Below are 24,852 nucleotides of genomic sequence, written 5' to 3'. Positions count from 1 at the left end.
ATACTCCGAGTATGGGATGAGTTGGTTTCTGATGACGCCCATTACCTCATCTGACTGTTCTCTGGTTTGCACAGGGGACGTTCTTCTACCCACTGTTAGTCGATGACAAGGAAAGTTGAGTCCTGAAGATGCCAGTGTCATCTAGGAGACAGAAGGAAAAGCCAATGAGAGGAAATAATGATGACATATGAAAGTACTGCAGATCTCCAAGCGTACACATCATGTTATACGTTCTTCACACGGACGGTTGTATTCACAGCAGCGACAGGCAGACCGCGCACGGGAAAGGAGCCCCTTATTGTGGACGAGTTCATTCACACAAGTCATCTTTCACTTGAACCGATAGTCTAAGGCCTCAGTCACACGGGCGCATCGGCATCTGTACACCGGTGCCAAAGACGTACCTGAAGACGGACGTCTCTCTGCAGCGCCGGGAGGAAGAACATGTGACCGGCTCCATTGCCGGTCATGTGTTCTATGATCAGCGCTGGAGAGAGACGTCCGTCTTCAGGTACGTCTTCGGCGCCGGTGTACAGATGCTGATGCGCCCGTGTGACTGAGCCCTGAGGTTGAAAATTCGCTGCGTGTCCTATCTTTGGGCAATTATGTTATTTTCTATGGGAGTGTTAAAACAACAGAGCGCGCTAACTTGCTCTGCGAGTGTGATCTGTTCTTAAAGCGTTCCGCTATTGGAACGCCATGGGATTTTTTTCACTCGAAAAATAGATATAAATCAGATGATTATCATAAAAATTAATTGGACACGGATGAAAATAACCGTTCAATCACGTGTAAAAGGGCAGTTTTTCACCTACCCACATCACGCTCACCTGTATAAATACACCGGCGTACGTACGCTCTGTATTACATCTGCAATACGAAGTGTTGAATCCCCATTGATCTGCATTGGGCCGTTCAGACCTGCGTATTTACGTGCATGAAAAAATAAAATTGCAGCGTGACCTAATTTGGTCCGTATTATGGATGGAAACAGCCCACTGAAGTCAATGAGAAACCGCAGTGAATACCGGATCTCATTGATTCCTCCTGCGTATAACACATTAAATCAATGGAACTGTCTTGTGTTTTTTTAATGCATGCATAAAAAAACATAAAACACCACAGCAGTCCGCATGACACGGACGCATTCACTGCATGTTTACGCATGAAATCAAGGGGAGCTGGTAGATTTTTTTTGCGCACATAAATATGCAGTGATTACGCCTGCAAAAAAAACCAAAACTCGTGGAGGTTCAGATCACTCGTGAAATACGCAGAGTTTCCAAAATTAAATGAGCCCTTAATGTTTGCAATTCTTCCGAGTCCATGTTGGCTGCACTGGAGGAAATCCTCGTACGGAGACGGGCGGTGCGCTAGTGACAACTCTCATCCATATTGCACGCCTCTTTTCATGGACGTTCAGCTCCATATGTCATCTGTATGCAGCCTCCGTGTCCGTTTTTTTTGTTACCTCAGTATGTCAGAAGTTTTACATTCGCATCATCACAAAATCCTGAAACGAGCCCAATTCTTTTTTATTTCTACATCCTATGAAATACGGACAGCGCACGGGGGGCAGCAGATTGTTGTGCTTTTGTATTTCCATTGACTTGAATGGACAAGTCTTGTCTGCAAATCGCAATTTGGAATGGTGCATACCATTTATTTTTTTTCTAGCAACCCGTCTGTCTTGCCACATTCATTAAGATGGGCCGTGTGCGGTCCGAGACTAGACCGCTTTGGTTTTTTTCTTGGACAGACTGAAAAAAACGCCGGTGTGCCATTAGACTACGGCAGGTGACACGCGAACGCATTTAGGCCGCATTTATGCATCCGTAATACAGACGACTTTCCTGGCCTGACTGCAGCTATCCCGATTCCCAGTTTGGGTCAGGAGTCCATGATATTCACAGTTTGGGTCAGGAGTCCATGATATTAAGTTTGGGTCAGGAGTCCATGATATTCCGTTTGGGTCAGGAGTCCATGATATTCCGTTTGGGTCAGGAGTCCATGATATTTACAGTTTGGGTCAGGAGTCCATGATATTTACAGTTTGGGTCAGGAGTCCATGATATTTACAGTTTGGGTCAGGAGTCCATGATATTTACAGTTTGGGTCAGGAGTCCATGATATTTACAGTTTGGGTCAGGAGTCCATGATATTCACAGTTTGGGTCAGGAGTCCATGATATTCACAGTTTGGGTCAGGAGTCCATGATATTTACAGTTTGGGTCAGGAGTCCATGATATTCCGTTTGGGTCAGGAGTCCATGATATTTACAGTTTGGGTCAGGAGTCCATGATATTCAGTTTGGGTCAGGAGTCCATGATATTCAGTTTGGGTCAGGAGTCCATGATATTCAGTTTGGGTCAGGAGTCCATGATATTCAGTTTGGGTCAGGAGTCCATGATATTCAGTTTGGGTCAGGAGTCCATGATATTCAGTTTGGGTCAGGAGTCCATGATATTCAGTTTGGGTCAGGAGTCCATGATATTCAGTTTGGGTCAGGAGTCCATGATATTCAGTTTGGGTCAGGAGTCCATGATATTCAGTTTGGGTCAGGAGTCCATGATATTCAGTTTGGGTCAGGAGTCCATGATATTCAGTTTGGGTCAGGAGTCCATGATATTCAGTTTGGGTCAGGGGTCCATGATATTCAGTTTGGGTCAGGGGTCCATGATATTTACAGTTTGGGTCAGGAGTCCATGATATTTACAGTTTGGGTCAGGAGTCCATGATATTCAGTTTGGGTCAGGAGTCCATGATATTCAGTTTGGGTCAGGAGTCCATGATATTCAGTTTGGGTCAGGAGTCCATGATATTCAGTTTGGGTCAGGGGTCCATGATATTCAGTTTGGGTCAGGGGTCCATGATATTCAGTTTGGGTCAGGGGTCCACGATATTCAGTTTGGGTCAGGGGTCCACGATATTCCCAGTTTGGGTCAGGAGTCCATGATATTCCCAGTTTGGGTCAGGAGTCCATGATATTTACAGTTTGGGTCAGGAGTCCATGATATTTACAGTTTGGGTCAGGAGTCCATGATATTTACAGTTTGGGTCAGGAGTCCATGATATTCAGTTTGGGTCAGGAGTCCATGATATTCAGTTTGGGTCAGGAGTCCACGATATTCAGTTTGGGTCAGGAGTCCACGATATTCAGTTTGGGTCAGGAGTCCACGATATTCAGTTTTGGTCAGGGGTCCACGATATTCCCAGTTTGGGTCAGGAGTTTACAAGGGCAATAGGGTCCCAGTTAGACCTATGGAAAGTTTACCACTAGGACCTTCCAAACTGATAAAATTAAAAAATACCTTTTATTAAATTATTTAAAAGAAAAGAAGAACAAAACACACACAAACAATCACAAGAGGAGTTATGATGTAAATAGACACCTATAACTGGTAATCAGAAGGATGTTCGAAACGTTAATTTTACGCTCGACTTGTAGAGCAAAAACACTTGCCACTCGTGTAATATGAACAATGACAGATTAGAGTCATACAATAAGACTCTATTGATGTAAATCATTGATCATAGTCCAAGTGAAGGTGATTCAGTCTAATCAGAGGACGAATCCCATACTTGGTCAGGTATAACACCGTGCGTCAAAGGATGGAAATGACTAGCACGTGAAAAAATTAGCTCATCAAGAGCGCGTCACCCAACGCGTTTCCCCCACCTAGTGGGTTCTTCAGGGGTTACAGTACGCTAATCCCAACTGATGTGTCAGGTCGTGGCCAAAGTCTACTTATGGAGACCACATGGACGTCCCGAATATAGAAGGCACGCTAGTGGTTGCCAAAAAATGGTCTGTTTGCGTCCATTTACGGATGCTATGCACCGAAAAGATAAAAGGTGCGTTGTAGGTAAAAACAGACCAAAAAAATAATTGACCTTAAGCGTGACAAAAAAAAAAAAAAAAAGTTTTTTCTTTGTCACCACTGTGGTCATAAAAAGAGCATAACTACCCTCTTAGTACAAGAAAAGGGCAGGGAGATATATCCCAAGCCCTAAAGCCGTTAGATAGAAACACGATCTGCAGTCCCTATGGTCCTAAAGATAGAACAAAACTACCTAGCAGATATAAACTAACTTAGGTTGCTAGATACATGGATAAGTGCAACCAAAGTAAGTAGTAATGCTGTCACTCCACCACAAGGACTGACATGCCGCCGTTTCTTTCTTTTATTTGATTTCAGTTTTGGGTCCTGATTTAGGGGCGAGTTCCCCGTTACTACTTACTTTGGTTGCACTTATCCATGTATCTAGCAACCTAAGTTAGTTTATATCTGCTAGGTAGTTTTGTTCTATCTTTAGGACCATAGGGACTGCAGATCGTGTTTCTATCTAACGGCTTTAGGGCTTGGGATATATCTCCCTGCCCTTTTCTTGTACTAAGAGGGTAGTTATGCTCTTTTTATGACCACAGTGGTGACAAAGAAAAAACTTTTTTTTTTTTTTTTTTTTTTTTTGTCACGCTTAAGGTCAATTATTTTTTTGGTCTGTTTTTACCTACAACGCACCTTTTATCTTTTCGGTGCATAGCATCCGTAAATGGACGCAAACAGACCATTTTTTGGCAACCACTAGCGTGCCTTCTATATTCGGGACGTCCATGTGGTCTCCATAAGTAGACTTTGGCCACGACCTGACACATCAGTTGGGATTAGCGTACTGTAACCCCTGAAGAACCCACTAGGTGGGGGAAACGCGTTGGGTGACGCGCTCTTGATGAGCTAATTTTTTCACGTGCTAGTCATTTCCATCCTTTGACGCACGGTGTTATACCTGACCAAGTATGGGATTCGTCCTCTGATTAGACTGAATCACCTTCACTTGGACTATGATCAATGATTTACATCAATAGAGTCTTATCGTATGACTCTAATCTGTCATTGTTCATATTACACGAGTGGCAAGTGTTTTTGCTCTACAAGTCGAGCGTAAAATTAACGTTTCGAACATCCTTCTGATTACCAGTTATAGGTGTCTATTTACATCATAACTCCTCTTGTGATTGTTTGTGTGTGTTTTGTTCTTCTTTTCTTTTAAATAATTTAATAAAAGGTATTTTTTAATTTTATCAGTTTGGAAGGTCCTAGTGGTAAACTTTCCAGTTTGGGTCAGGAGTCCATGATATTTACAGTTTGGGTCAGGAGTCCATGATATTTACAGTTTGGGTCAGGAGTCCATGATATTTACAGTTTGGGTCAGGAGTCCATGATATTTACAGTTTGGGTCAGGAGTCCATGATATTCAGTTTGGGTCAGGAGTCCATGATATTCAGTTTGGGTCAGGAGTCCATGATATTTACAGTTTGGGTCAGGAGACCATGATATTTACAGTTTGGGTCAGGAGACCATGATATTTACAGTTTGGGTCAGGAGTCCATGATATTTACAGTTTGGGTCAGGAGTCCATGATATTTACAGTTTGGGTCAGGAGTCCATGATATTCAGTTTGGGTCAGGAGTCCATGAGATTCCGTTTGGGTCAGGAGTCCATGAGATTCTCTGTTTGGGTCAGGAGTCCATGAGATTCCGTTTGGGTCAGGAGTCCATGATATTCAGTTTGGGTCAGGAGTCCATGATATTCCGTTTGGGTCAGGAGTCCATGATATTCCGTTTGGGTCAGGAGTCCATGATATTCCGTTTGGGTCAGGAGTCCATGATATTCCGTTTGGGTCAGGCTGCTGGCTGTTAGCCTGGGATACTACTCTGTATTACAGATGCATAAACGCTCGTGCGTCCCGACCTGAAAGCGGTTAATAACAAACCTGCGAAGGTATAATGGATTATCTGTCGCATACTTATCGGGATTCTGGGAAAGCTTAATAACTGCACCAACTGCAATGGCGAGGGTACGGGCAGTTGGGGACCTTTTACACGGGCCAATCATTCCGATTTTCGCTGGACTGCAGGAATCTAAACGATTATCGCTCATTGTAAAGGTAGGCGCTGACTGGACCACGAAGATTAGGTCATTTGCTTATCGTTGGTCATTGAGTTTTTATGCCTGCAGAGACTGAAGGACAATCGGCCCGTGTAATCAGGCAGTGGCTCATCTATGAATGACTGCCTGTTTATGGCGCATGGAGGTGGGCGGGCCGTAACGATCCCCGGCTGATGGGCCATTTTACACGGCACAATCATTGCTCAGAATTTTTCGAACAAAGGAAATTGAGCAATTATCGTACCGTGTAAATGCAAAAACAGCATTTACTGTTCGCTGACATCGCTGGATCGCGGGCATCTCGCTGCGTGTAAACGCTCCCGCCCAGCGCTTCACAGAGGACGTAAAGCACTGAGTGAGAAGCCTGCGATCCACCAGTGAAGTCTATCAGTCTGCACGAGTGCCAACGACCTTAGGGATGACATCATCGCACGTTCAGTCCTTTACTTGACTTTCAGCCCGTGTAAAAGAGAGACTACTCCACCTCCATTCACTGAGCGATCATCGCTTCTATGTTAAAGCGCCCGACAGTCGGCCCGCGTGTAAAGGCACCCCAAGTCCAGCTCCTTCCAGCCAGGTCCGTGATCTCAAGACCGCACAACCTAACGAACGACTCCATTCTAGACCGGACCCGTCACGCTCCTCTGGGATGCAGGACCTTTGTCATGTGACTAGAATATTACCAAACGTCTTGCACTTCTACTAGTTGTGGTTTTACAGAGAGTTGAGCAAAATCTTGGTTTTGCTGAGAAAACATATCAAGGACGACAGCCTGCAGTACCCAGGTAGCAAAAAAAAAAAATTGTTCTCCGGCCCGTCCTGTGTAAACGATTCTCGCTGGGACGACGACCTTGAGGCACATATATACGCAACAAGCCGCGTAAAAGGGCCCCAATACATAAACTGATATATTAGCATAAACATTAGTAGATTAGGGCATTGGGAAGACAAATCTATTTGACAGATACCGCCAAGTGATACCAGGAAGCCAATTACCACGGCTGATGATACGGCGCAGGATATGGACCGGCGTAATATCAATGCCTTGTGGTGAGAAGGAAATCACAGGATGTCATATATAATTTAACAGGTCGAAGCAGGCAGATTATCAGTTCTGGTTGGGACCTGTCAGGACTGGCCCAGTGTAGAGGCTCGCCCCTCCAGCGGGCGCTCGCTAATTACCATCCAGCTGTATGAGCTCCATTAACAGGTCAGGGAAGGGATACATGAGCAACATCCACCCATGATTTATGAAGACAAACGCCGCTACAGGGGAAGACATGGAAGCTCCATAGCTATTGTTGCCCTTGACTGAATTCATGCCCCGGACCCCAACCCATTTAGGCACCAAGCTGCCCCAACACTAGTTAGATATTTACCCCGGTAACGGCAGCCATATTGGTTGTCCAACAGATTTCACAAAACAGAAGCAACCAAGACGGCTAGTGAGAAGTTTTAACAGCCTGCCAGAAGGGTTGGACTAAGTCCGGGCGTAAGTTTCACGTATCTCCTTACATTTCCATTGACTTCTATGGGGATCTCTGCTGCGCAAATACACAAAAAAATAGAGCATGTTCTATTTTTTATTTTTAGCGCGACTGAAAAGTGCGTGCAAAATACGGAAATGTGAGCGAACCCATTTATATCATTGGGTTCTATTCTTTGTGTATTGCAAGCAACGACACCGTGTGAAGCCGGCCAAAATGTCCTGTATGGGAGAAAAAAGTGGTGGCAAGAAGCCAGGCATCTGTATGGATGCATGCAGAGACCCCGGCAGGTTCTCCCTGTACCCCTGTGCTGTAGTGCGAGGCCGCACGTGGCAAATCCACAGCATGTAGCGTACGTAGCAAGCAAATCTCATCCACACGCCACGGAATAAGTCTGCACGGGAATTAACATGGTGCAAATCTAAAATCGACATCTACCTGAAAAAACTGCTGATTGGTGGGGGGTCCCAACCGGCAGACCCGGCTGAGCAACTACTGATGAGCTAACCTGAGGATAAGCCATCAATAGTTAAAGGGGTTTTCCAGGGACATACTAGTGATGACCTATGCTCAGGGTAAAGTCATCAATAGTTGATCCGCTGCGGTCCGCAACTTGGGACTCTGGCGAGTAGCTGATGGGGCACCCACTGTCATTGTACTCTGAGCTACAAAGCAAAAGCTGCTGCTCCAACCCCTGTGTAGTGGCCGGCACTTGTAACTGCAGGCAGAGTTTCCATTAAAATCAATGAGAGCTGCAAGTGCTAGCCACTACACAGAAGTTAGAGCAGCGGCTTCCCTCCATACCAACGTGTAGCGGTGCTTATAGCGGACCCCTGCCGATCAACTATTGCGCTATCCCAAGATAGGACATCAATAGTATTTCCCTGGAAAACTCATTTTAGAGGTGGACCACCTCTGTAATGCTTCCATGGTAAATACCTGTGTAGTACAGCATGGCATCATTTTCTTTTTCTGCATGGCTTATATGAAATCAGACACATAAGAAGCTCCAGCAGAGCCACTTAAAAGTCTATAGGTAAGTCTAACAACGCATACAACTTACAACTGTGGGCATGAGTGAAATACTTTCTGCACCATACAAAAATGTAAAAAAAATTCTGATACATTAAAAAAAAAAAAATAAAAAAAAAATGATTATATATAATATATATATATATATATATATATATATATATATATATATATATATATATATATATATACACACACACACACACACACATTTTATTATTATATAATTTTTTTATTATATATATATTCTTTCTTAATTTTATATATATATATATATATATATATATATATATATATATATAAAATTAATAAATATATTTATGATTTTTTGGAAGTTTTGCGTTTTCGTCAACTAGCAAACATCTGCATAGTGGCCTAATATTGCTGGAACGCCTGAAAGGTTCTAAGTTCCACAAAGCTATTTCCAGCAGGTAAAAGGGTATTTGTGCAGAATAACGGATAAAAAGAGCTGGGCGTATCTCCGGGAGGTTATAAAGCCAGCATTATTCCGATTCGAAGATAATTGCTCCTGACAGCTTTACTTAAGGTTCATTTCACTGTGCTATTTTTCCCCAGCTCAGGGTTCAGCCGGTCCCCAAAGCCGCACCTCTCACACCTGTTGTGGCTCTTCATGTTACAGGCCAGTTTGGGCATGTCACTTCAAATTAGCGCGGTGCTGAGTCGATAACAGTGGCAATTACTTATCACAAGGTTTAAAAGGAGGTAAAAAAAAAAAAAAAGTTTCTAATTTAGCCTGTACTACAGTGTCAAGAGGAGGAAATCCGAACTTGTTAACACAGGCTGTGCGGAGAGAGGTGCGGAGCAGATCTGGGCTAAGTCATTGTTACTGAAGGAATGCCATGCATCTAATGGCTGGAGAGGAGAGCTCTAGGGCACGGGCTTGTAGGAGGGTCATTAAAAAAAAGTCATTAAATGGTCACTAACTTTTCCCACCATTTCTGCTCATATAACAGTATATAATCAATCATGTAATATACTTGCATTAAAAATTGTTTTGTTTTATCACTGAAAATTAAGTTTTAAGTGGCTGCCCCTTTGCATTGTCATCTACTGCCTTTTAGACTTGGCTTCTCTAGTAACAGGGACATGGGGACACAGCTAGTTACTTCATGCAACAGAGGGGCGGGCATTCAGTGGATTAAGGCAGGGCTATACAAAGCAGCATGGGACATGCAGGATAGGAAGCCTGCTACCTGAGAGTGAACTGCAAACAACAAGGCAGCAGAAAAATAGGCAAATGTCCATGGAAAACTAAATTGATCAAGTTCAAATTCAGTGCAAACAGCAGCAACCAAGGAAGGGCTAGTTTTGGAAATGTTCTGATCCCTCCTTAGGGCTCATTCGCATAAGCGTATTTGATTTCAATGGGTTCATTCACATAAGAGTATTTTTTCACGCGATGCAAGATTGCATGAAAAAATACGCAGCCTGTCCCACCTTGGAGTGTATTACAAAATATGCAGGGGAAAGCAATTTTAAATGCGTTTACGCCCGTGTGAACCGGCCCCAAGGATGGTACTGTATGAAAGTATCATCAATATAGCTGTGCCATAGCTGAAACATCAGTATACTAAATCTCAGTCCCGCAAATTCATACTCACATAGGAATCTTTCTAGCAACTTTGGACGTAGAAATGATGATCTGCCTCGTAAAATCCTTAGCACTAACAAAAAATTCTGCTTCTCTAACATGTTCCTCCTCACGTGGATACCAGATTGTTGCATTTTACTGGAGCGATCTACGCGTAACATAGCTGATATAGAGACGTCCTTCTTGGTGCTTGTATGGTTTAAAGGGGTTGACCAAGAAAAAGCTATACTCATCTGTTCGCTCCCCAACCACTCCAGCTCTGGTCCTCCTTGCCAGGCTTTGTTTGCATGGCTGCAGTGGTGACATGCCCACTACATCCAATCACTAGTATTATACACCACCGGGGCCAATTTCCTACACATCTGTTAAAGGCATTGTCCAGCTTACAAATATTGATGGTCTATCCTCGTGGTAGGACGCCAATAGTAGACTGGTAGGGTTCCAATGCCCTGGAACCCTGCTGATCAATGTATCTGCTTCCAGCGCTCATTAGCTCCATGGACAACATCATGGTCTCTGGAAAAGTTCCCACTGGAGTTCTACTACCACTAGGGTGGTAAGAGCAATAGCAGAAGTAAGAGGTGGTAGAGAGAAACTGAGGCTCTGGCACAACCCATTGACTGATGATTGCTTCAAAAAGCGTGAAGTCTGTAGCGTAGATAAAAAAATATATACTTTATTAGGAACCAGCAGGTAAAGCGTTGGTGGCCAACGGAGATTACGTGATCTGCCCTTGGTCGTTCATGCTTCCTTGCTGGTCACGATTTTAGACAATGGACCATGTGGGGAGAAATACCATCATATAGTTAATCCAGCTTTCTGATGAAGGGTTCTGTGAACCTTCAAACTCCTTACTAGTTCTCAATAAAGTATATTTTTCATTGACAACACCGACTTCACTCTCTTTGAAACAATCAACTTCCAACAGGTTGCGCCAGAGCCTCGGCTTCTCTCCACCTCTTCTTACACTTTACATTGTCTTGACTTCCAGTTGACCAGCGTACGAGGCTCGCAACATCTCATCTAGCCGGGACTTCGTTCGTGTCTCCAAGAACACTGCACAACTGTGCTTCATATCTTGATCACACTTAATTGCTATACTCAAAACGTGCTGATTTTTCAGGGGCACAGTGCTGGAATGGGGGTCCTGGTGAGTATAAAAAGTATCTGCCCAAAATCCCCATCGCCTTCATCTTTGAACCCCACAATGCAGTTTTTTGGGGTTCAAAGATGATGACAGAGGCTCTTGAACCATCTGAGACACTATGTCAACTGATTTCTACTAAACTGGGAGAAGTATATGTGACAGCCTTTATTGTAGAGCTGAAGTAGTCACTGACACACATATGCTTATGTAATTATCTAACCAACCAGCCGATATGCTCACATCAGTTATCTATGGAAGTAAGCCAACAAATACACTGAATGCAAGTAAGAAGGATGTTTACTGACAATATCATATCCAAAAGAATGTGTCCAGAACACACCTATATCCACCCATAGCTGTCACTATACATCTGTTTCCAGAAGGCATATCATGTGGCAACTGTTACTGACACAGCAAACTTACTTATGTGTAGCGCTAGATCCCGTGCGCTCCCCATAGCAGTCTTATTCATAGGACAACCAGAAACCCAAGGACCGCGGTCTCTTAACGGTGTGCGATTCAACCCTTCAAAGGGATTTTTAACATCTAAATAAGCTCCTCCGACTCCACATCACCTAAACTATCAGCACCATAACTTAGTTTATGGTGCTTATAGTTGACAGCTTCCCTTACACTTTCCCTACAGCGCCACAGCAGGAAAAATGAAGCATTACAGCATGGTGGTCCTCCAGAGAGGAGATGCTGTAGCCAATAGAGGAGATATGACTTTACACGTTTAAAAAAAAAAAAAGATAAAAAGCACGTTGGCGATTTTTGTAAGGACAACAATCCCTAGAAGGAGCCAAAGGGTGCAAAATGACATGCAGCCAGTCACCACTGTACAGAAAGAACAATGTACTCACTCAACATCTGAAAATCCATTATTAACATCTATAACATGCAGCGTTGGACCGGTGTGCCTTGGGCCCACCAGTAAAATGTATTCTAGGAGCCCACTGAACAGTTACATACAAATGTTACCTGTCTAAGATGCTGTACTCTGCCTATTAATGTGTACTGCAGTGTGTGTACAGTGCTATGTGCTGTTCATGTGGGGGGTGGTGGGTTGGGGGCCCACTTCTGGCTCAGAGCCCACCAGCGAATTCTCCTGTTGCCCTGTGGGTCAGTCGAAGCCTGATAATGTGTCATGTCGCTCACTTACGTTCATCAGGTCCTTGGTGTATATACTACATAGTTAGGGATTTGTGTTTCATGCACTAAGCTATATTTGCAGAATTCAGTGCAATCCTGATAATATTTGGCACTGTGATATTTTATGGTAGAGCCATATTCCCTCGCCAATCACTGCCAGGTAGGTTCTAAACTGGAAAGGAAGGAGCAACCATTCTGGAAGAACAGCACGCTCTTAGGCCTCGGTCAGACGAGCATGTTTTTTTTAAGCGCTTATGTGCGCAAAAAAAAGGCGCTCCACAGGTGTGCAAAATGTGCGTGACTGAGGGTCCGTGCTTTTTTTTTTTTTACATGTGTGCTAAATAGTGTGTTCAGGCCTTCAACAGGCAACGTTTCCTATGCCCGTTCATTCACTGGAGCAGCTGTGCTTGTAAAAGCACTGCTGCTCCACGAAGGTCGCCTCATCACTGAACACTGTGACAGCGCTGTCACAGTGTTCAGTGATGAGGAGACTGCAGCGGGGATGAAAGAATCCCCTGCAACAGCGATGCTATCCCATCGCTTTCAATGGGGCCGGCGCTGCTGTTGCCCCATTAAAATATAAGTCCTACCCCGAAAATCATCCCTAGCTTTAGAAAAAAAAAATAACAGTCAACTCACCTAGAAGTGCTCTCCGGCTCTTCTCCCCATCCCCGAAAGTCTTCTTCTGTATTCTGGTGGCTGGGGATTGAAAAATCCCCGCCTCCAGAAAGCGCTGCCTCTGATTGGCTGAGTGCTGCGACCAATCAGAATCAGCGCCCAGCCTATCCACAAGGTAGGGGATAACGTCACGATCAGTAGGTGTCCACCGATCCTGAGAACAGGATGTGCTGCTGTTTCGTTCACTTCAATGACCGTGCCGGAGATTACCAAATTCAAGCACTGCTGTGGTCTCCAGTGCCGTCGCTGTAGTGAATGGAGCGGGGTGCACCTGCACAATCTCCACTGCATTCACTCAGCAAAAAAGGCCTGACCCCCATTTTCATGATCGTGTGGGCCCCAGCATTCAGACTCCCATATACCATAAAGCTAACCCTATCCCATGGATAGAGTATAACTTTATAATTTGGCACAAACCCTTTATTGCCCCGTTCACATGCGGCTGAAAGTTTCTTGATAAGGTCCTGAATCTGCAGAAAAATCTTGTGTCGCATGCACATTTTAGCATCTGCACTACAAAGACTGAAATCCACAACATATTGTATACATCATGCTATGGATTTGTAAATCTGCAGCGGGCCCTAAACTCCATGCAGATTTTGAAACTGGGTTGCAAAGTTTCAGTGCAGAATTCTAAAAAACTGGGCAAAAAGTGGCCTTAGAAATGTTTTTGCAGCTCTGTGGCAATATTTATGGGAGGACGTAAAACGTATAAACTGCTCAAATGTATGAACTACTAGAAGGAAATGCCAGAGGATGAGACGCGGGCGAGAGGTTATTAAACACATTAAAAAAAAACACAAGATAAGAAATTCTGGATGTCACAAGAGCTTTTAAAGCTGAACATCTAACCTGCTGCTGGAGGTGCTCGGCTGGTAAAGTAAATACATTTAGAGTGCTTGGGCTTTGTGTTCCTCCAGTGCTTGCTATTAGGATTCAGGAAGTACTGACAGAAACAATTAACAACAGAAAGTAGGAGCTTAGCGGAGATACCGAGCACCTGCCGTCACTTAGGAGAAGCATTTTTGGCACAGTATGTTCCCCTCCTCACATTTAATGAAGGAAATCATATCTCCTGACTGTATGACTAATATTCTGTTGGCGAGCCAGAAAAACTAAATGCTAATCAGCTTCACGAAGCTTCATAAGTTTATAACAAAGACTGCGTGGTAGAAACAGAAACTTGACGGAAGAGAACCCCCTCCCCCCTCAGGTCCGTCTAGTCTGCTCCTATATCATCTGCTTTTTAGTTCTCCTTTAGGACAGATCTACAGATCTTGAATTAAATTATTGCTGTAGATATTCCAGCCACGTCTGCTGGACGTTTGTTCCAAGCATCTACTACTCTTTCAGTAAAGTAATACTTTCTGACGTTGCTTCTGATTTTCCCCCCCAACTAATCTCATCTAGAATCCTAGGATGGTAAAGTTGGAAGGGACCTCCAGGGTCATCTGGTCCAACCCCCTGCTCAGTGCAGGGTCACTAAATCATTCCAGACAGATATTTGTCCAGCCTTTGTTTGAAGACTTCCATAGAAGGAGAACTCACCACCTCCCGTGGCAACCTGTTCCACTCATTGGTCACCCTCACTATTGTGCCCCCTTGTTCCAATGTTTAGTTACTTGCCTTCTGAACCTTATTTATACATACATACATATATATATATATATATATATATATATATATTTCCATCACGTCCCTCCTCCTCTTCTTTCCTCCTGTAACATATCTATTGGTTCTCATCATGACCCCCCTTTCTGTTCGTTACTCCCGTAGAATATACGGTATATGGGTTTCCATCATTCCCCCATTGAGGTGTTGGAAGAAGTAAAAATTGGGCAAGTTTAAAAGATCTGAGCAACTTGGATAAATGTTAAATTGTGACGTGTAGATGACTGGGTCAGAGCATCTCAGAAATGTCCGATCTTGTGTGGCGTTTCCGAGTAATTGCAACATAGTTTCAAATACTTTGGTAACACAACCTGTGACATTCAGCAACACAGACTTCGGAATCTTAGTAACACAGTATTGGCTTGCCAGAAAACTAAGAGTGCATTCCCAATTAATGGACTTTGGTGCGGATGCCCTCACAAGTCCACCATATTTGGAGTAGATTTTGGACACCATTTTTGACATGGATCGCAGCCGATCTTACCCTTTCAATTGAAGTAGATTTCACAGAAACTTTTTAGTTACAGAAACTCTGCTATATGTGACTGTACCCTTAGGGGGGTTTCACATCTGCACTTGGGATTCCGCTTTACTGATGCACAATTAACATATGTTAATCATAAGAGGCTAAGCTAATCATAGGTTCTTAGGATTTCAGGGGTATGCATTTTTATTGCTACGTCATTTGGAGTATATACGTCCTATGATGCTGTTAATAAATCAGAAGTGTACTGCTTTGATACAAGCATTGTGTCAGTCTGCTACACTTTGTGCACAAACTTGTCAATAACCAATTTGGCCCACACAGTGAACTCAGGGGGGCCATTTGGCCCCAGACAACACCTGCTTCCGGCATGCAGTGCTTTTTCTTCCAGTATTTTAAGCCGGATCTACGACGCAGATGCGATACCGGTCTTGGGGTATGTTCACACAGAAGATTTGGGCGCAGAATTTTCTACATGGAATCTGCTAGCAAAACCACAGCTCTTCTGCCATGGTTATTACTATGGATCCTCAATTGGATTTAGCTCTGTCTCCATATCTCTGCAGCAAATCAGAAATGTGTGAATGCACCCGTTAGCACGCATTTGGGCAGAATGTATTGCTACACTTTCTGCTGAACTGTACTGGAAATGGTAGTAAACTAGAACATCCTGGTGGCGCGGGAGAAGTTTAAAAAAACAAGCAGTATCCAAAATTTTTTTTTTTCTTTTTACAATGGGCGGTCAATGAAAGACATAGAAGCCTGCATGGCATACAGATGCATACACGTACATCTCCGCTTTACATTTAGGTTATATATTGGGACATTTTGCAAGCATATACATCTATTGATCTCCAATTTAGCAGGTTTTTTTAATTGGGTGTCAACATTTCCATCGAGACTCTGTTTTCGGCGATTTAGATATAAAGCCTGACAGAACGCATGGACGAAATAAAAATGTTTTGAAAAAGATTTGAACAGGCCCACAGATACATACAGCTCGGTTTCTACTACGTAGCCACAAATCCCATTTTATTTATATTAGATATATCTTTTTTTTTTTTTTTTTACTTTTTTTTTAAATTTTTTGTATTTTTTCCTATTGAGCCTAGGCCATGTTGACTTCTGTGTTCAGAACCTCCATGGCAGATCTGACATTAGATGCCTGACAAAAAACTACCGCATGCAGGATTTTCTGTTTTGTCCAGTAAAATGCCAGGTGGCCAAATGGACCTCATTATAGTTTGGTTCCCTCTGCACGCCTAGGGGGTGCAGTTCTCCTGCTCCCTAAATGGAAGAAAAATGAAAGCCACGGACATACTTCTGGGCTGAGTGAAACAATTGGCAGCACCGTCCAGTGCACAAAAGCCACGTGACGGCAGTTGGCGTTACTAAAGCCTTTAATACCTAAAATGGTGACATTCACCTTCCAAGAACAGCGTGCGATCATGAGTTTTCTTCACTTGTGTGGTATGACGCCCATCGACATTCATCATCCGTTGAGTGAGACGTGTGATGAAGATATCATGGACGTAAAATAATGAACGTTCGTGGGTACGACAATTCAGAGGCGACCAATCGCCGTGTAAGAACGAACCAAAAGAGCCTCGGCCACGCACCAGCCGGTCCGACAACATGATGGTGTGAATGGAGCAAGCGGTTACGGCAGACCGGTGATGGACTGCGGAGGAGATTGCTGCAAAGTTGGGATTTCCATAGGATCTGTGCAACCATCCTGTGGGAAGACCTGAAGATGCGGAAAGTTTCCTCCAAGTGAGTGTTGCAAATGTTGACCGACGTTCACAAGGTGGCGTGCGTGGCAACGTGTCCGGAGATGTTGACCCGTAATGACAGCACGTGGATGAAGAACGCTTTCTGTGGTCATGCGTTTTCAAGCTGTACTCTCTTGCATTAGCAATTTTTTCCAGTGGACAAAATGACCCCTATAGAAGCGTTCCTAACGACCGTGCGATCGTGGCACTGACGTTACGGAAAACGGGAGATTACATTGTAAAGTGACCATCCTCTCAACTTTCCAGAATAAAAAGTTGTAGAAAAAAGCTACAACTTGAATGTACCTTATAAAAAAGGCCACGATACAAAGTGAGCAAAAAAAACAAATGTAACACTGCGAACTCGTAAAAAAGCAACCGGGCTGAGGCGAGGCGGATCCTTCGCCACCCTGGAAACAAAAGCCTCCCGTCTAGAAGAGAAAGTGTTAAGTCCAAAGTGGTTACCATCTTCTGAATTACTGGAACTATAAAAGGACACTCTACACAAGCTGCCGCTGAATGTCACCTGAAAAGCAATCACAAAAGGGCTCTGTCTTGGCTTATCTTCGGGCTCTGTCACTACGGCAACCAGCCGATGAAACGCATCCCGTATCCACGCATTGGCGGATCCCACAGAAGCCGGGGCTAAGGAGGCATGTGAAGCCTGGCAGAGATTGACTGCATTAATACATTAGCAAATACTGTGAAACACTGGATAAATGTCAGCAATTATGGCGAGAAGCGTCTAATAACGTTATCCATTGCCTGTCAAACCCCCACGAGGTTTGATGTACGCCTGCCACTCAAAAGCCGCTCGGCAATTTTATCTCTCTTGGACGCCCTGGTTTGCAGCTTTTTTGGATTTTGTACTTTGAAAAGTAATAAAGTCGGAGGCTGCTCATTCTATGCTGATCACAATGGTCAACAAAACCGACAGTAAGAGGGGAGGTCTGTACTTCCCACGCTTGTGTCAACAGCGAGGACTTTGCTACTGACTGACAAGTGGCTATGAACAGCGACAGCGGAGAGTGCTGTCAACAATGACTTAGTAAACCGCTTACCGGACTCAATAAGGGCCCCCCACATCGCCCGCATGGAAATACGGCAGCCCGTATGCCTCCCGTCGCAGCCCAAGACGTAAGCCAGAAAGGATGTGCGACCGACGATTGCAAAAACTGAATATTGTATTCGTACGACGCTAAAATACACGAGGAAAGCCTATATCGATACATTTAAAATACATTATTTCCGTTTTTATTATGTTTTTTTTTAAACTCGTTTCCTCCTAACATTCATTTCAGTGCAATATCAAGGGGTCTGTTACCTAGGCAGGATGTATACCCCTGCTCAATCTGAATGGGTATATGTATAGAATTCTGAAACTTCAGTAAGGACTGACACGTGTGCGTACACACAGTGCACAATGAACGTGGCTGTAAATGTGCAGAACACGACACAGAATGCCCACTTTATTAGACACCAGGCCCTTTCACGATTGGAGATTGCTTGTTTGGAAATCATCCCCGTGACCCCGAAGTGCAGTGTGAATCCATGTTAGATGGGAAAACTGAGCAACTTTCAATGACGTCTGGTCATTGGGGATAAACTAGTGCCAGGGCCAGGATTTCATACACTGCCAAACTTGTCGGGTTTTCTGGTGCAGCGAGCAAAGTTGAGGATATGCCAAGAATGGTGTGATCTGGAAAAAATATGCGGCAAAGGGGGATCTTGTGGACGTAACCAACTCAATGACGAAAGTCAAGAATCGCTCTTGACAGTCAAGCAAACTGCAGCTGAATACAACACTGGTGCCCAGTCATTGTTACAAGGCCTGCATAAACAGTCTAACTTTGGCTTGAAGGAATGCTGCCTTCCAATAGGTGGCGCTGTAGAGGTATTATTCCATATTACCCAGAGGAGCATGGATGGCCTTTTGCATTTCTTCACTCACCATCTAGGTGCTCTCCCTAAGGTGAAAAGATAGCGTTTCTGACCAACTTGTGTGTCAAAATGCACAACTGATCGCTCCTCAGCACGGATGGGCTAGAACAGCTGATGATTGGCTCTAGTGCCACTGCTAAGCAAAACAGCCAGGGGGCATTAAAAAAAATCTGAAAATTGTATAAACTGAGCAGCAGAAAAACATCACCTAATCAGATGAATCCAGATTTTTGTTACACCATGCAGATGGGAGGTCAGAATTTGGCACAAGCAGCATGAATTGATGACCCCTTCCTGTCAGCTGGTCAGGGCATGTCAGGGCCTCCGGCTAATTTACGGCAATTCCAAGAAGCTTCCTGTCCGCAGGGGCCAATATTCCTGAAGAACAATTTCATCACCTAGTGGAAACTGCGCCATGACAAATTGCTATGGACCTGGATGCCAAAGGAGGGCCTGCAGAAGAGCAGTGTGTTGGGGTAAAACTAATGCAGATCGTAATCCTATTATAGCAGCTGTAACACCAATGGCAAATAAACAGAGACCCGGCCATGAGATCAGTGCGCCCATTCGGTAATACTATGGGTTTTTTTTTTAAACTAACGGTGTGCAGTTGATCTGCTCAATAGCCAACCATGCCAGACTCCAAAAAATCCACAAGGTTCTTCCAGCACCACCACCACTTGACTGTACAGATTGGCAAGGATCACATATTTTGGACTCCCACCAATTGAACAGTAAAGTGGTTTTGTGGGTAATTTCTATTGATGACCTATCCTCAGGATAGGTTATCAACAGTTGATCAGCTGGATTCTGCCGCTCGGGGCCCTGGTGGATCAGCAGTTCGGGAGTCCATTGTCAATGCCACAGGATAGAAGAGTAGAAGCAGATATCTCCGACCCCTGTGTAGTGGTCGGCGCTGGTAATTGCATGCTCAGTTGTCAATTATTTTAATGAGAGCTACACTTGCCATTACCATCGAAGGCCATTAAACAGAGGTCGGAGCGGTGTTGTGGCGCTAATAGACTTCTAAACGGCTGAACGACTGGGGTCCCGCCTCCTGCTGATCAGCTGATCTTGAGGATAGGTCATCAATGAAATAACCCAGAAAAAAAAAACTTTAAAAAGGAACTTTACAAGCTGCAGTCTTCCATAAACAGCGTCACACCTGTCCATAGTCTGGTGATGCAGCTCACCTTGATAAAGTGAATGACGCTGAGCTGTAATACCAAGCAAAACTGTGGGCAGGTGTAGCATTGTTTGCAGAAGAAATGTCAATTATGGATATCCCTTTAACTGTATATCCCAATGCTATGTGTCTTAAAGGGATTGTACAGAATTTTTTAAAAAAATGACAATTCTTGCAAAAGCAGCACCATACCTGCTTACAGGCTACGTGTGGTATTGCAGCTGAGTCCAATTCACTTCAATAGAGCCAAGATATACCAGTCACAATGAGTGGACACGAGGGGGGCTGTTTTTCAAAGAAAGCAGCCATGTTCTACTAATCCTACACAACGCCTTTAAGCAAAAGCCCCTTTAAGCCTACGACTACAATCTCCAAATGCGAACTGATGTTTGGATACAATTATAATCTTATCCTTCCTCAAGGTGAAATACCCCAAATTTCTCATTTTGAATGAAATAAACAGGGATCTTATTGGATAAAGTAACACGATGTTCTGCGCGAGGATGAGATACGTGGATTATAGGTATCAGGATGAAGAAAATATACATAGAAAGTCCTACAAACAGTTTAACTAACCCTGATAATTAGGACACATGAAACAATAACATGGGCCACCGGATCTTGGAGAATAATTGGAAGGCAGCATTACGGGGGGCTTCGTTCTGTACGGAGCCGTAGTTGGTTACAAAAAGTGACAAATCTGCGGGGATTATCATAAACATCTTCTTTAATTAGATCTGGCAGATTAATTCACAGTGTTAAAATTATTCCTTCACTAAATAAACCAAAAAGTGCCCTCGTTAATGTGCAAAATGAGATTTCTGGGGGTTTGTCCTCTGTGTGAATCTCAGCTTCACTGTCACAGCTTGAAGACGCAGCAGCCCCCTCCTCGAGGAGACGCGCCAGATCTCACTGTGGATGGGAAGGTGGGCTGCCGCGTCCGCGGGGAGACGCCGTCACAGTTATTCTTTAAATGATTTAAAACAATATATGCATTATTTATCAGGGAGTTTATTACATACCGTCAGATCTACGGACCTGCTAAATATTTATGTGCATGAAATGTACAGTACGAACATACAGCAAGAGGGGCCGCAGCGCTGTACGCCATGAGAGATAATGCGGCAACGCAGCCGAAATGAAAGAGTATATATTGAAATAAAAGCACAATAAAGCAGGCGGGAGGGAGGAGTGCTGCATGGAACGCTGTGACGGCGGGAGGATTGTTTGAGGCCTCTTTCAGAAAAGCATATTTTACCTCCATATTTGGTTCAGGTTTTGTGGACCGTAGTACAGAGTCACTTTAAGGGCGGACACCCACTGGCGTTTTTTTCTCCACTGCGCTGCGAGAGTAAGGGGAAACTCTCGCAGCGCAGTGCGAGAAAAAAAAAACGGGATCACGCCGGGATATCGCAAGTCTCTTCAACGGGGCGAGCGGCAGCAGCGCTAGCCCCATTGAAAACATATGGAGAATGCTGCGGACTTCTGCCACAGCTGTGACAGCTGTGGCAGAAGTGCAGCATGCTATCCCATTGCTTTCAATGGGATCGACGCTGCTGCCGGTCCCATTGAAAGCAGTGGTTTGTAGCAAACCGTGCAGTATGATTTTCGGGGAAGGGCTTGAAATATAAGCCCTTCCCTGAAAAGCATCAATAAGTGGTAAAAAAGATAAAAAATAAAAAATTACTCACCTCTCCGCCGCATCCTCCGGCTGGCTCCCTGACACTGCTGTCCAGCACTTTCAGTAGGCGGGGATTTAAAAATCCCCGCCTCCTGAAAGGGCTGTGCTGATTGGCTGAGCGCTCAGCTAATAGCAGCTAGTCCTTAGCTATTGGCTGAGCGCTCAGCCAATTACAGATAGTGCTTAGCTATTCATTCATGAATAGCTAAGAAAGTGCTATTCATTCATGAATAGCTAAACACTAGCTGCTATTGGCTGAGCGCTCAGCCAATAGCTAAGCACTAGCTGCTATTGGCTGAGCGCTCAGCCAATCAGCACAGCCCTTTCAGGAGGCGGGGATTTTTAAACCCCCGCCTGCTGAAAGTGCTGGATAGCAGTGATGGGGAGCCAGCCGGAGGACACGTCTGAGCGGCGGAGAGGTGAGTAATTTTTTTTTTTTTTTTAACCACTTATTGATGCTTTTCAGGGAAGGGCTTATACTTCAAGCCCTTCCCCGAAAATCATACTGCAGGGTTTGCTACAAACCACTGCTTTCAATGGGACCGGCAGCAGCACCGATCCCATTGAAAGCAATCGGATAGTATGCTGCACTTCTGCCACAGCTGTGACAGCTGTCAGATCTGTGGCAGAGGATTCCTTCATCCCCGCGGTCCCTGCAAAGATGAAGGAAACTCCTGCCACAGCTGTCACCGCCTTTAGCTTGGATACAAGATGTGATACAGGCGGCTATGGAGCCTCTAGTACCCTGTTGTACCGCCTTTAGCTTGGATACAAGATGTGATACAAGTGACAATGGAGGCTCTAGTACCCTATTGTACTGCGTCTAGGTTGCATACAAGATGTGATACAGGGGGGCATGAAGGCTCTAGTACCCTGTTGTACCACCTCTAGCTTGCTTACAAAATGTGATATCGACTGGCATGGAGGCTCTAGTACCCTATTGGGCTGCCTCTAGCTTTGATACAAGATGTGATAGAGGCTCTAATACCCTGTTGTACGGCCTCTAGTTTGGATACAAGATGAGCCTCCATGCCCGCCTGTATCACAGCTAGAGGTGGCCCAACAGGGTACTAGAGAATCCATGCCCGCTTTTATCACTAGTACCCTGTTGGGCCGCCTTTAGCTTTGATACAAAATGTGATACAGTTGAGCATGAAGGCTCTAGTACCCCATTGTACTGCTTCTGGCTTGGATACAAGATGTAATACGGGCGACCATGGAGGCTCTAGCACTCTGTTGTACAGTCTCTAGCTTGGATACAAGATGTGATACAGGCAGGCATGGAGGCTCTCGTACCCTGTTGTACGGCCTCTAGTTTGGATATAAGATTTGATACAGGTAGGCATGGAGACTCTAGTACCCTGTTGTACCACCTCTAGCTTGGATACAAGATGTGATACAGGTGGGCATGGAGGCTTTAGCCCATTGTTGGGCCCACCTCTGGCTTGGATACAAGATATGATACGAGTGGGCATGGAGGCTCTAGTACCCTGTTGTATCCAAGCTAGAGGCGGCCCAAGATGTGATACAGGTAGGCATAAAGACTCTAGTACCCTGTTGCACAGCGTGTAGTTTGGATATAAGATGTGATACAGGTGGGCATGGAGGCTCTAGTACTTTGTTGGGCTGCCTCTAGCTTGGATACAAGGTGTGATACTGGTAGGCATGGAGGCTCTAGTACCCTGCTGTACGGCCTCTAGTTTGGATAGAATATGTGATACAGGTGACAATGGAGGCTCTAGTACCCTGTTGGGCTGCCTCTAGCTTGGATAGAAGATGTGATACTGGTGGGCATGGAGGCTCTAGTACCCTGTTGTACGGCCTCTAGTTTGCATATAAGATGTGATACGGGTGGGCATGGAGGCTCTAGTATCCAGTTGGGCCACCTCTAGCTTGGATACGAGATATGATATGAGTGGGCATGGAGGTTCTAGTACCCTGTTGGGCCGCCTCTAGCTTGGATACCAGATGTGATACAGGTAGGCATAAAGGCTCTAGTACTCTGTTGCACGGCCTCTAGTTTGGATATAAGATGTGATACAGGTGGGAATGGAGGCTCTAGTACACTGTTGGGCTGCCTCTAGCTTGGATACAAGATGTGATACAGGTGGGCATGGAGGCTCTAGTACCCTGTTGGGCCCATAGACACTAACACAGCAGTTTTCAATGGCCAAACTAAAGCTGGATTCGTTGCTGAAAACAACCTGAGCCTGATCGCCCAGTGTACGTGCCCTCATGCATTCACCAGTCCTAAAATCTCCTAAAAGTCTGGTCAGAACGGCCCAGGTACCGGGCAATTCGTCAATACAATCACCCAGTGTCTCATATGCCAATAATGCGCCCCTCTCAGACTCTGGTAACGGGGAGAAATCTCTTCTCTGCGTCGTAGAGGCGTCTAGTGGTCAACAAGCTCTACACAAGACGCCAATAAGAGCGTTTTTATTGGCTAAGGGTACTCTAGAGCTAAAATCTAAATTCTGCTCATTGTTGCTGGAAACAATCATCATTGTCATCAAACACACCCCTTACAGCTCAAGTCTCTTTTAAATGGGACGACACTCGTCTAAACGACTGCACGAGTGCGGATGTCATCGCTAGGGTCGCCGGCGCTCGTGCAGAGCGTTTAGACTGGAAGACTTCTCAGCTGGATCATGGGCTTCTTGCTCAGCGCTTCATCTTCTATGTGAAGTGCTGAGCAGTGAGTGTTTCCACTGAATGACAAGCCCATGGTCCAGCGCTGGCTTTTATGCTGACTGAAGGTCAGCGATGATGAATAGTAAACTATATTTTTGCATTTACATTGGACGATTATCTCACATTTTCTTTCGTTTGAGCGAATTTTGAGCAACAATCGTCCGTGTAAATGGCCCATTATCTGAGCTCCTGAGATGCGGTGGGGTAATTACTTCTTCCTTCATCATTTTACTGTACACTGCCTGCTATATACAGTAGACTTTACAGAAGACAAATGACCAAAGCAAGCATTGTGCAAACACTTGGAAAACAAGGAATGTTGGGAGATTTCAGCTCTGAGGCCTGCAGAACTGTGAATGCAGCT

General features: G+C 44.6%; 1 protein-coding gene across 1 annotated transcript in view; it reads right to left on the bottom strand.

The window, feature by feature from the left end:
* FAF1 (Fas associated factor 1) overlaps window positions 1-24,852 on the bottom strand; it is a 256,577-nt gene that overhangs the window by 112,561 nt on the left and 119,164 nt on the right. Inside the window, exon 9 of the mRNA XM_066597616.1 lies at window positions 46-141. Within this exon, the coding sequence (XP_066453713.1) occupies window positions 46-141 (96 nt within the window). The remainder of the gene's footprint in view (window positions 1-45; window positions 142-24,852) is intronic.

Source organism: Eleutherodactylus coqui, chromosome 3 (assembly GCF_035609145.1).
Source record: "Eleutherodactylus coqui strain aEleCoq1 chromosome 3, aEleCoq1.hap1, whole genome shotgun sequence".
In the NCBI taxonomy this organism is placed as follows: Eukaryota; Metazoa; Chordata; class Amphibia; order Anura; family Eleutherodactylidae; genus Eleutherodactylus; species Eleutherodactylus coqui.
The sequence above is the reverse complement of the archived record's forward strand: the minus strand, read 5'-3'. Positions and strand labels throughout refer to the sequence as shown.